This window comes from Channa argus, chromosome 12 (assembly GCF_033026475.1).
Source record: "Channa argus isolate prfri chromosome 12, Channa argus male v1.0, whole genome shotgun sequence".
NCBI classification, from domain to species: domain Eukaryota; kingdom Metazoa; phylum Chordata; class Actinopteri; order Anabantiformes; family Channidae; genus Channa; species Channa argus.
Window position 1 is genome coordinate 23843435 of NC_090208.1, and position 13516 is coordinate 23856950.

General features: G+C 39.2%; 1 protein-coding gene across 14 annotated transcripts in view; it reads left to right on the top strand.

The window, feature by feature from the left end:
* The window catches only part of nrxn2b (neurexin 2b), a 628821-nt gene that overhangs the window by 276299 nt on the left and 339006 nt on the right, over positions 1–13516 (top strand). For all 14 annotated transcript variants that reach the window (XM_067524264.1, XM_067524265.1, XM_067524260.1 and 11 more), the window contains one exon: positions 8656–8957. In XM_067524264.1, coding sequence (XP_067380365.1) covers positions 8656–8957 — 302 coding nt within the window. The remainder of the gene's footprint in view (positions 1–8655; positions 8958–13516) is intronic.

Sequence of the window (13516 nt, forward strand, 5' to 3'; positions counted from 1 at the left end):
AGACACAGGGTGAAAGAGTTACCTACCTTAGAGCTACCTTAGCCCTCTCTTTGCTTATACAGCTCAACTGGGGACAGCTTGTTTTCAGTGTCATGTCAAGGTTATGTGACCCAAGTTACAGTACATGTGCAGCAAGAACCGATTTAGTATATAAATCAGGCTTGATTGTCTTTTTAATAGCTCTGAATTTACTCACCTTTGTCATTTGCACAGTCTTCCAGCCACCTTCAGATACTGTCAATCAAAACAACAGCATAGGGGAATAAATTAAAATGAGCCACACAGTTTTTAAAATGTGACCTGCAGCTACATTTAAAGGCGGAGGATCAAAAAGAATCTAATCAAATGTCTTTATGCCAAGGGCTCTTAAAATGCATGTCCTCTGCCAGAACACTTACTCGGAATAAACTCTAGAGGCACATTATAGACATACATTTTCTAATTTTCTAAAGACAAAGTGATTGGAATGACATATACTGACATGGCAAAATTCTTTTAGTGCTATTAAACCTTGTTGAAAAGGCCTAGTCAATGCTACAAAAGAATCACCATGTTGCTTTGACCACAACTATTAATATAATTCCAAAGTTCAGGGTTAATGGTGTGAGGGAAATTTCAAAATCTAGGTAACACTGTTTCACTGTTTTCACACTTCTCACAGACCCAGTATCAAACCTGCTTACACCAGTGCTTCCTCACCTTTTGCTCCCCAGCAAGACATCATGTCTCTGGCCACACAAAGAAGTGTCTTAGCTAGATATCAACCATAAAACTACCTACACCTGAACATTTGCTTCCTAGAAGGGAGCCCGTGGGAACCAGCACAAATGATCAATCTCAAGCACTTAAAAGACAATGAACATGCTAAATAAGACTCCTGACCACATTGTATGAAGGTTGATTTGCATTGACTCATCCCTTTGTTCTTTGTGTGAACCCAGCTGTTGAGTTGTATGTATAAAAGGCTGAACAACCAACACATCTTGGTCAATCTGATTGACCCACTCATGAGTGTAGCTCTGTTCTGCTCTGCATGTTTCTCCATTTTGCTGATTAAATTCACCGTTATCATTCACTTGTAAGTTGCCTTTTGCCTCCTAACTTGCCTTACAGTTTTTGCCACGACAAATGGAACTGCAGAAACCCTTCCTGCACATGATCTGGACATGAAGACAGTTTACCCTAGATTAAAAAGGATAGTTGGCCTGATGGACAAAGAAAAGAATCCAGGAAGACTTGAACACAGGTTCAAGGTGACCTTCAAGATCAACAATGAGAGCTTTGTGGCTTTTGTGGCAGCTCAGTGTTTACATAGGATAAAAGTAGGCTTTCAAAGAAAAGAAAACCAGTCAGATCAGATTATCAAGGCATCTTGGGACATCCCTTCACTACGACTGCAATATGCCAAAACATAGATTTTAAATCCCCACAAATGGGAAAATGGGATTGTTGTGACCTGACTGTGGATCTCTCCAACTAAACATCTACACAGAGCCCTGAACATCACAGTTAGAAGGAGGTTCCCATCAAACCTGAGAGCACTGGAGCAGTAAGATTGACTTATGTCAGTCAGAGCTTAGTTCAGAGAAAATTGTAGTTTTTTCTACTACTACCATTACATTTAGTCATGCCAGTACACGCATATTGTAAATTAAACAGCAATCCGTCGGATAAAAGCACTTCAAAATTATTAATGTAATCTATAAGCCTATTCAATGTGATATATCTATTTTTTTAGAGGCTTTTCTTTTTCTTTTTAGTTAATCTTGAGCTAGATACAGTATACGCTCATTCTCTATAGCCATTCTAGAGAAACATGATGCAAATCTCTACAATCCCCCTCATCCACCCAATCCTTTATCTATTTGTGTTATTCCCACAAAGTGGGAGGCTGTATCATTTAAAAACTAGGCTCAACCATACTTTGGTAAAAGTAATTTGCATCTGGCCTAGGAGCAAGAAAAAGCCACCCCACACATTGGAGACAGCTTAAATGACTCCCGTTTTCATATATTACCTCACTGTGGAAAGCTTAATCAATATTGACCGTGTTGCTCCTTTGGCAGGATTCCTTATAACAAAAGAAACACAGTGGATGGCATGACAGCATATTCACTATGGATCAACCAGCACTACTTAGGTGAAGAAAGATTTGTCGTTGCAACAAAGAACCTTGGCCTCCAGCAAATGAGCTGGGCAGACAGGAATCTATAACTCCTTCATTAAAGTATTGCAATCAGTTCAGGGATCGATACGTACAGTAATGACCAGTTGTGCAGACTAGGGACAGTATAGAGGATTGGGGGTGGTGACAGCATTCTTCTAATTTACCCTTATGTCAGTAGCCTTACAAGAGAATGGAGGCAGAGATCCATAACTGTCCATAATCTACAAGTTACCAATAGTGCTAACAAGGCAAAGTCACAAGCAATGTCATAGCTGAGCTTCGAGGAAAACAGGCAAGAGTCAACTTTAACAGAGAATGAGTTAGACATTAACCAAATTATTTATCATCAGTACATCCCCAGCCATATAATACGCTAAACCATTTTCTGAAAAACATGCGCTGTATATTCTTTTTAAGGTAAACTAATTTAGTTTAAATTATCTACTGCAGCTTGTCCTCTAATGTCTCATAACTTACTAAAGTCTAAAACCAGCATCTGAGTGTATTTCAAGCAAATCAATGTCGCTTTATCTAATGAAAAACTTTGACATTTTGATGAGCACGAAAGGTGGTGAATAGTTTTTCTCACTTTCGTTCTAACTTGTATGATGGTGTCTTTCTAGTTTGTATGTTTGTCCAAGTTCTATAACACTGACCAAAACTTACTGAGCTAACTAGGACTTTCCCAGCAGTTCGTAAGCCTGTGCCTTGGAGCTAGCACAGGACAGTAGCCGCTGTCTGCGGACCCAGCAGGCCTATTTGATTCATGAAGCAGCATCAAAGCTTTTATATGCCCCCTACATTTTCCACTGCTCCCTCTCATCTCACTGTTGAACCGTTTCTCCAAAGCTGTCAAATACTCTCTGCGGGGTGGATGGCACTCGTCGGAAGCTAATAGAGGGTGACTGTATACTGCGCATGTGGGTGTGTTTGTATGTGTGTGTATAAGAACAGCAAGGTAATGTGATGTGACGAGTGGATTTGCCAGCATGTGGTAATCTAGATTTGGGATGTTTTCACATGCACGTACACACACACACACACTTGTCTTATTACGGTCTCTCTTATCTAATTCCCCTAAAACTACGTAATTATTTCAAATATGTAATCCAATCGGCCAAAAAGCAGTATGTTAAGGTTCATTATGTGTTTACTAATGCACCACCACCAAGTTTGGATGGAGCTATTCATGCAGCTCATCTTATTAAACCTGCACACTCTCTCTCTCTCATTGTGTGTGTGTGTGTGTGTGTCTGAGCTGAATTTAATAACATATGCTGCACTGCGCCTTTATTACAGTACTGTTCACCAAACTATAATCTAAAATGGCACTTTGAGGAAAGCTGTGGAAAAACAGATTTTATTTAGTTCTTATGACATTTCCCAACCATTTATGAGGCAGTTTTGTAGAATATGGACACTTATTATAAATATCTGAAGATTGTACATCAGCGCTGCTGCAGGGCGGCGAGATAGCATACTTATCCTGGCACCCAAGTGTAGCTATAGCAGGATTTTTAGGATCATGTAGGGAGAGTGTGTGTGTGGCCTGGAGTGTGTGACAATCAATGGCATTGATCCTGCTCTGGCTGGAATTTCCATCCTTGTCCTCAGGTTCTCCTCCTCCTCATGCTTTCAGTGTGTAGCTAACAGGAATGAAGCATCCTCTCCAGGATAATGAAGGCCAGGGGGTTGCTAAGGGTTAGCTGCTTGACAAGGCAACTGTGGAGAAGCACTTAGCTATGGCTGGTCGCATGATTGTGGCAGAGGTTGAGGTTATTTAGTTCTTTTTGTGTTAAGTATCAAAGAACTAGACAAGTAAGGACAAGTAAGAAGCCAAAATCCATCTTGTTTAAAAACTGGTGTTAGAGAAGTGGTGTGATATTTGTGCATTCTTGGATTAAAACGTTTTTTTCTCTTCCAGAACAATCAGTTGAGGATGTAGTGAATTAGCTGGTAGAAGTTTGAGGCTCCTTAGTTATTACAGAAACAGCTGTTTTACAGTACCAGTGAGCTGCAACCATACTGACTTTATAAGTGGAATCTTTCAGTCTGCATTTCCCTTTGTGTTTTTTTTTTTTTTTTTTTTTTTTAATGCTAAATGTTTGAAGTCACCGAACATCTGAATCAGATGCGTAGGAGAAAGCAGCCTGAAGTGCAAGCATTATGAAAAGCTAGTGAAGCCAGTAGATACATGTGGGCAGATTATAAACACCAGCTTGCCTCATTACATCTGTTTATTCATGAGACAATTGTTGGTTGGATTTCCCTGCCTAGACACCGGGAGTATCATTGTTGACCCCTAAAAATACCCAGTGTTAAAGGTCTGTCCACCAAAAGCAATGAAATCAAATACTAGACAACATTCAATTAATAATAAAGACACTATTACGGCTGGCTAAATTTCAATTGAGTCATTTCTGTAATGTAGTCGGGGCCTTTTTGTGAGGTTAATTGAGACCTAGACAGCACTTTAGTCTGAGCTGCACGCTTGTATTTCTTGTTTTACCTCGCCGTCGGCTCTTGGGCTTTATGGAAAGAGATTTGATCAGAGTGAAATGCGTATGTGTGCATGTAATCACAAGAGTGCTACCATGGGAGTGAGGGGAATAAGATAGGGCCGCACGGTCGACATAAGTGGAGAAACAGATGCATAGCGACAAACACACACTCGCAGAAGCTGAAGTGGTCTCAGAGACGGAAAGCAGAGTCCTTTTTTTTTTTTTGTTTTCATGTTGTGAAAGCTGAGATGTGAAGTGATCATTTTTTCTCCTGGGAATCTGGGAGGAGGACTTTCCCACTTTAGACAAAGATCTCTGACTTTGTGGAACATTCAAGAGGTTTGAGAAATGATTTTAAGATAAGTTGGGTTACTATGATTTCCAAATCATTTGAAATTGATTGCAAACACAGTGGTATATGTTTTTGTATGTGTGCCCCTGTGCCAACATTTAAAATGTGTTGCTTGCATAGTTCAAAACATTTCAACGCATCAATTTGTAATTTTCAGCCGTTAATATGCTATATCTGCATTATTTACAATCAATTTTTTTTTTCTTTTGCAAATCATTGCATTCTGGTTTTATTTACAGTTTACGCAGTGTCACAGTGACTTTTCTCTAAATAGAGTTTGTCCTTAACTGTAAAGGATCCAAGTACATTTTTGGATAACAGTCAGTTTTGTTTTGTCCGACATCTGGCTCTAATTTCAAATTTCTTTCATCAAAATAAATAAATCATTTAAATCATTAATGGGGGGGGGGGGGGGGGGGACTTATTAATGTTGTGGCCAGACTGACTGGTGCAACAGTAAAAACAGTTCTCTCGTCACTCGCTGATGCTCTCTAGCTTTATCTCCTCCTCTCAGCCTTCTGTTCATTAAACAGCCACAAACAAAGGGAAGTTTTTTTTGTTTGCAGCTTGGGCCCCTCTGTCGCATGCAGCTCAATCTCACAGAGCTCATAGAAGCGAGCACAAGCTGTTTGTTGCTTACTGGTAACAGCCCATACTTTAGAAAACGGGGGTTCAACCTAATACATAATTGAAAATGGTTGCTTTGGTCCATTTGCTACGATTTTGTCCTTCTTACATCAGCAATGCAGGCACCGCCAAGAGGCTGCTCCTGGGGGGTTAGCTTTGGTTTTTTTTTTTTTTCCTCTATCATTTTCCCCCTCCATCTCTTTCTTCTCTTCTTTGATGCCATTTTTTGATGACAATTCACACTTCAGTTGAGATTGCTCTAAATTTCGATTTCAGCCAAAATGGCCTTTTAAGTAGCTGTCTGTGTCTGGATGCTATTTGTCCATCACTTCCTTCTTTTTTCTCTTCACTACATAAAATGTTGTCTTTTATGTGAGTGCATGCACCCATATTATGTCACTGTGTTTGTCTCAAAGTGAGCTCCATCATCCGCTAATGTTCCAGGAGTCTAGCACTTAGTACATCACTTAACACAGGCCTCCTTCTGCCTTTCACCAAAAGCTACTTTCATTTGACATATCTCACATCCTTTATTCAGCAATAATTTATAAACTTGCTGTTAATAAATTAGCCTAATGAAGTTAGGTAGGCAACCACATATTCAACTCTCCATGGTCATATCAAAATACAAAGTGCACAGTATCAAATAGAGACACCATCACCACTCTCCTCCTGTCACCTGAGATTGTTATTGTGGCAAACTTGCTCCCTCGTGAGGTTTTGCTTTCAATCTGTCTGCCAGCGGACCACCCCCTCTGGCCAGTCCCAGTCTCTCTCCCTGTGGAAATGCACCAAAGTCTTGAAGTGATTTTGCTATAATGGAACTTAAGGATAAACTAGATTTTTGATCCACCCATACAGGGGGCCCTCTTGGAGGTTTGAGTTTGCTATTTCTCCCTCCTGTTCCTGCCCTGAACCTCATTACCTGATGCCAATCCTTTAATCTAGCATCCCATGGGAAACAAAGGTAGGGATGGGGGCAAACGAACGCAGGAAGTGGAGTCTCACTTCGGATCACAGCTCACATTGGAGGGAGTTGATTTTCTACTTAGTTGAAAGTTGACTGAACTTGCTGTTATTGGTGGTGCATCAGTTTTACTCCTGACCTTCAGCCCTTCTGCTCGAAGAAGCATCTGATTTGTACCACACAGCTTAGGATTTGTAGTATTCAGTCTGAGAATATGACTTCTTTTTTGTTTTCATATCTAAGTTGAGATAAACTCTTTTAAAACTGGTGGCTAATGAGGTCATCACTGTAGCCAAAGTAATATGGTTCAGTGGCAAAGACACTGTGAGTTCCATTCAGTGCAAATAGAAGCAAACAGTATGGAAGACTTACACTTAGACTGCAGTGCTGATGTCAACTGTATGCAGCTTATTGAGTATGAGACTAGGATAATTACAAGTGCCTCACACGGTTGCAAGATGCGAAAAGGTTGTCTTCATGCTCACAAGCTCCAAGCCATCTGTTGGAAATCTGGGCATAATCGTTGATTCAAATTTGACCCTACAATAGGTCACTTAGTAACTGGCTTTATCAGTTGAAATCTGTCCGCTGCTGACCCAGACAAAGTTATTCATGCCTTTATTACATCCTATCTGGACTATTGTAAATCTTAGAATTGAAAAAAAAATCCCTTCTCTGCCTTTAATTGTATTACAATTTATACAATTTTACAGGTTGAATTGTCCACACCAACTTTTCTTTGACTCTTGTGATTGAGCTATCATTGTTGTGAATACTGCTGCAGAAGTACTTTCTGTTGTGACAGCTGCAGGTGTTTGTTCACTTCCTGACAGATGCACACTGTCCCCCCCCCCCCCCACCCCCCCCACCCCCCCCACCCCCCCACCCCCCCACCCCACCCCTGCTGTGGTTAGGCTGCTGTTTGACATGTGTCCACTGTACAAACTGGCTGTTTTGACTGGTTGTGTGTGAACAAAGCTCACTGCAGTGGAAGTAGACCATGTGCCGTAGGCGGACTGACAGGCGTTAGCAAAGTTGTCAACACGTTTTCTTCCATTTTGAGTTACTCTGCTAATCCACTTTGCTTGCTCTTGGTATTTGTGTTTTTTTTTTCTTATCATTGTCTTCGTAGTTTCTCTCTGTCTTTATCTTTCTTTCCCCCCCCCTTGCTCAATAACACCTTCCTATATAATCCTAACATAGCTGTTGGCGTTGCAGTGATGCCACTGTATTATTCCACAGCAGATGATCACTCTACACTTAAGTTCTTTTTATATGTTGTTTTCTATATTAATGTGTTCAGTTTTTAATAGTACAAATAGCCCTTAAGCTTCCATCATGAAAACGTTGGAGTTGGAACAATCAGTCTTGTAAAACTGGAATCAGTAACGTCAATTCTGTCTCATATCTCATTGGCAAAGCAAAGTGATAATGTTATATCAGTGTTAGTCCAGTATTGTCTCATTGAATCTGTGGGCAAATACCAAATGTTTAGAAGTTAATCTGCTCAGGGATGGTATGCTTGACTTTTAATAACAGAAACATGGCTTTATAATCTTTTCATTAAAGTTCCCCTGCAGGCATGTTTTAAGGACATTTAAAAATACTATGCTTGGAATAATAATGCCAGTAATGATGTCTGCTTGATATTTTTCCCACATTCACATAAATTCTTAATACGATAACTACTCTTTAGCTATTATTAATAATATCAGATATTCACATTAAATAGATTTAGGGTGAACAAAGAGGAAACTACCCCCCTTCAGCAGATCCAGCTATTTTAGAACAACTTGTGCACACAGAAGTGAAAAAGACAAAATAGTGCACATTTCTGAGCAGAGACGACTTAATTGCATTTGTTTTAGCTTTAACCACTTGGTGATGCCAAATAAGCTGCAGCGTAATATTAATATGCTATAGATATATGCTATATTGACTTTTAACATACAGTTAAATACATACTGAACGTATTTTTGAAATCTTGCATTTATACCGTCCTTTTCAAACATACATATTTTTTCTTTGCTCTTTTGTCCAGGTAAGGAAGAGTCGGTGGCCACCTTCAAAGGCAATGAGTTCTTCTGCTATGACCTGTCGCTGACGCCTATCCAGAGCAGCACCGACGAGATCACACTTTCCTTCCGCACCCTGCAACGCAACGGTCTCATGCTACACACCGGCAAGTCAGCTGACTATGTCAACCTTTCTTTAAAGAGTGGTGCAGTTTGGCTGGTCATCAACCTAGGCTCGGGGGCCTTTGAGGCCTTGGTGGAGCCGGTCAACGGAAAGTTCAACGACAACACCTGGCACGATGTTCGTGTTACCCGCAACCTGCGCCAGGTAAACATTGCCCGCATAATCCAGGGCCACTCTAGTCAACAGTGGAGCCTCTTTTAGCCACCTACCTTACGTCTGCTGCTTTGTTTAAATCTCCATTTTTGTATGTTTTCTCTCGGACTATGGGAGTACGCAGGACGTGTTGGTCTCACTGTCTTTCTCTCTTGTTCAACACCTTAACATAAGTTTCCTTTATGCAGGTAAAAGACGAACAGGAACCTGGCGCTTTTTTTGTTAGTTTTGGCTTCACATTGTTTATTTCTGAAAATGACCAAAATTCCATGTGACCTTCATATTAGGAGGTCGTTGAAAGTTTAAATGGTAAAGAAGCATCAAAAGTTGAATGCAAATGAGACCAGTTACAGTTATAGTTAACATATTGAACATTACAGGTACCTTTGCAGATTTAAGCTGTTCCCGACCACATTGTTTAGTGCTGTTATTAATGAACAAGTGCAGAAAGTGCTATGCTCAGGATGTATTCACATAATGTACTCAGCTGCACAAAGAGAATGAACCCCAATTTATCAAAGGTGACAATGCACTTAAATCCTTTCTGAACAAATTACCAAACACATCTTTACAAAGCTTTAATCGTAGCTAATGGAAAACAAACAACCTAAATGTCTGTGTGTGTGTGTCTGTGCGAAGTGACACCCCAGTCTACACACATGCACAACAAAGGACTAAGTATATGCGCATATAATACACTCTGTGGATACTGCACTCCTAAAGATGCACCAGGTCATCAATTGGCATTTCCAGGTACAAGCAGTGAGATACAATCGATTGTTGCACTTACACTTGCCGTGCTTACTTCTTCACAATTTTTTTCCGGGGGGGGTGGGGGGGTAATTGGAACGAATGGCTTGTCAGACCTAATAATGGGCATTGTAAGCAACCCAGAATGCAAAATTCCCTGATTTGAACTGATTAACACAAAGCTTTTACATCAGCTTCTTTGTATGTGCCTGCCAAAGCATCCTCTGAAAGTTTGAAAGAGAGCAGAGGAAAAAATACAAGACAAAAGTATCAAACTCATGTACTTTTAGACGACGAAGAAATTCCTCCCAACGCAAAAAGGAAAACCTGAGAGCAAAGTGATTCTTAATGTGGACTAAGTGCTGTTAAATTATAGGGAAAAATTTCCATGCCAGCCACACTCTGCAATTTCTGTCACATTGCAATACTATTATTTTATATTTCAGTGTGGCAACGCAGACAAGGAAATAGTCCAAGATTTGTGGGGCTGATGTTTTATTAGCATATGCTGTACTTGCCTTAGGATATGGGCAAATGATCACGCACTTAGAGTCACACACAAAAACTCATATGCACCATCTGAGAGACACACGCACGCACAGTCAGGGTCAAATATGTTATGCTGTTGAAATTTTTGTGATCAGCAGAGTGAGACTAGCTTAATGAGTCTGGGAAGCAAACCCGGTTTTAAAGATTTACAGCATGAGCCAACCCACCTACCACCAACTGCACCATAATGGCCATTAGGCAAATAAGTAAAACATGCACGTACATGCATGCTAAACTGAGACACAATTAGTAACTGCATCTCTTTCTATCAATCTATCCAACGGTCTATCAATCTATCCAACACGTTTTTTCTTAACGTGTCTTGCTGATGTATCGAGCATAACTTGACATTATACCATACAAGACAACATGAAAAAAAATTAGCAAGCAATCTGAAATTCTACCCAAAGTTAAAGCTAAGATGTGCAACACTTTTCACATATTTTAAAAACACCTCCATAATTTATCTGAATGGGGTGAGGTGCAATTGAATCCTCCCACGATACAGCATTAGCAGCAGTGCAGAGATATGTATGCAGATAAAAGGATAGGGGCGATATAAAGTCTTTGTGACTTTGGTGTTGTTGGAATTAATGGATTTTCTGTCAGTTGTCAGATTTTTTGATTTACAAAGTCAGTATCATGTTCTATCTTGATGTAAGGTTTTTTTTTTGTAATGGTTGGACCCAGTGAAAAACTAGAGATGGAATGAATTGTGCTTAAATTAAAATAATAAAATTGGAGACTGTAGGGGACGGTAGGCGGTGGCTAGAGAAGGACAGGTGTACTTCTGCTCTTGACCTCCTGGTTGGTAGGTTTTTTTTTAGTCATTTATTCATTCATGTTTACAGAACTTTTTTTTTTTTTTGAGGATGTCGCAGATTATGTCGGTGCTAATCTTCAATAGTGGTTTACAGTAGGAATCTTGAAAGGCTGTATCAGTGACAGCGATAATGTTCCTGTCCTAGTTAGTTTAAATGGTTTTGTAAATAAAATAAACCAGTCGAAATGTTGGAAGAATGTCTCAGAGATTCCAAATGTTCGTTAAATGGGAGAATTGCAAGGAGAAAGAAAATTCACATCAATTATTGGGAAAGGTGATAGATTGCATTATCTTCTATTATTTTATTTACACTTTTGTTAACTTTGACACTCTCAATCAAAATGAATACATTGTGATAGGAGGTTTATTTTATTTATTATTAGTTATGTAAAACAAAATGTGAGGAAGAAAAGAAAACATTCTCTTCTTACATTCTCTCTTCTTATACACTGATTTGCATTTGTTAGAAAATCCCGGTCAAATAAAATGCAAAACTGAATCGGATTAGTGATATGACTATATGATATGATATGATATGATATGATATGATATGATATGATATGATATGATATGATACGAAAATTGTAATTTGTTGTAGAAAATACAGTGCTGGCACTTTGAGGAGATATAAATACTACTGAACTAAAAGCAAGTGGATGGAGATGAGGAAAGTTGTGATAATATTTTTCACATATTAAAGACATGATGAGAGAATGCAGCAGTTAAAAAATGGCTTAATGATTGTGATAAATAATTATGTGCATGTAAACATAAAATGGGTATTCAAAATTTAATACGGATTTTGTTTTTGCAAAATGGGAAAAATGATTTTGCTACTTTATTCTCTGCAAATAATTAAATATCTGAGTCGGGTGGCATTTTTCTTGCGGAGATAATTAAGAACAATATGCAGCTGCAGCAGGAGGAATATATTTGTATGTTTTACAGAGGATAAAGTTAAGAAAGCAAATGATAAGTCTATATTCAAAAAGCAACAATTTCTAAAAACATCTCTGATTAATTCTTAAAGGAGCCTTGTTTATTTATTTTATATATTTCATCTCCTATATGAATCCCTTGGTTTCGTATTATTTTATTATAATGTTCATTCCTAAATCTGCACCAATTGCTTCAGAAGTTTCCAAAAATTATAGAGGGATAAGTCTTCTTGGTTATGTTTTGAAATTATTGTGTAATATTCTTAATAAAAGATCCCAAACATGAATTGAAGTCATCTGGCAGATGAACAAAATAAGTTTGGCAGAAATATAGGTTGAAGTGCTCACATATATTCTTTTTCCATAATTATTCTGGCAAGAATGCCGGAAAGTCGAGCCACCATTTGTTTTTTCATAAATCTCTAGAAAGGCTTTTGATATTGATAGTGTAAACAATGACCCTCGTAGCTTTAAGTAATTTAAATCTGTTATTGAGGGGAAATGTGTAAAAAAAAGACTCAAATCGGTTCAGCTGTTCACTTTCTTACCCATAACCTGGCACAACAGTCCCCGGCCGATCACTCTTTTAACATAATAGGTGACCTAAGTGTTAAATAGCTGTCTAGTCCACGTTTGACCACCCCCACTGAGAGATGCAAAGACTGAGGGGTCGATAACATTGACCACCTATGACCCTGTGTTTACTGCTGTGCTGATACCCAGCTGATCGATGACAACTTGTATGCTTAGAGCTCTTGTAAAGCACATGCATTTACACAGTGACATGAGTCGGAGGAGTCACAGTTGTGAAGGTTTTACTCGAGCGGCCAAATACTTAACTGAAACTGCAGCCCTTTGGATAAAATTACTAAATAAGCAGACAGTTTACTACAGAACAGTGCCACAATTCTGTGACATAAGAGTTTTCTAAATAAGTTAAGCATCCATCTTTATTTTCCCCCAAGTAACATGTTTCTTGGCTTAAGTGTGGCCATGCAAAGAAGGAGCTAAGAACTGCAGACACTGGTTGATTAACATGCACGTCTTGTCCCTCTTGCCACATTTGGTGTGGTTCAAATGCTGAAATACTGTCAATTATATCATCCAATCTTTAAACCAATCTGAAAATCTAAACAGCACACGCACACAAAGACCCCATTATTGTTTTCTATTGCTCTTCTTGAGCTAAGATGATATCTAGCAATAAAAATATCCTGCAGTCCTCAAGACAAGTGGTGGAATCCAGCTGAGGTTATCATACGGCCCCAGTGGTCTGTAAAGTCTCATCCGTTCTCTTGTCTATTGTTCCTAATGGCTCTTGCAACGTCATGCATATCTGCTGCTGCATCAGTAAACTCCACAAAACAAGTGGAGGCTGTAAGGCTGTCTCTCTCTCTCTCTCTCTCTGATTCACTCGTCCTTTCTATGTGCATGTGTATATTCACCATCTTTCTCAACAAAACCTATGAATTTGTCAGCTTTGTGCAGGA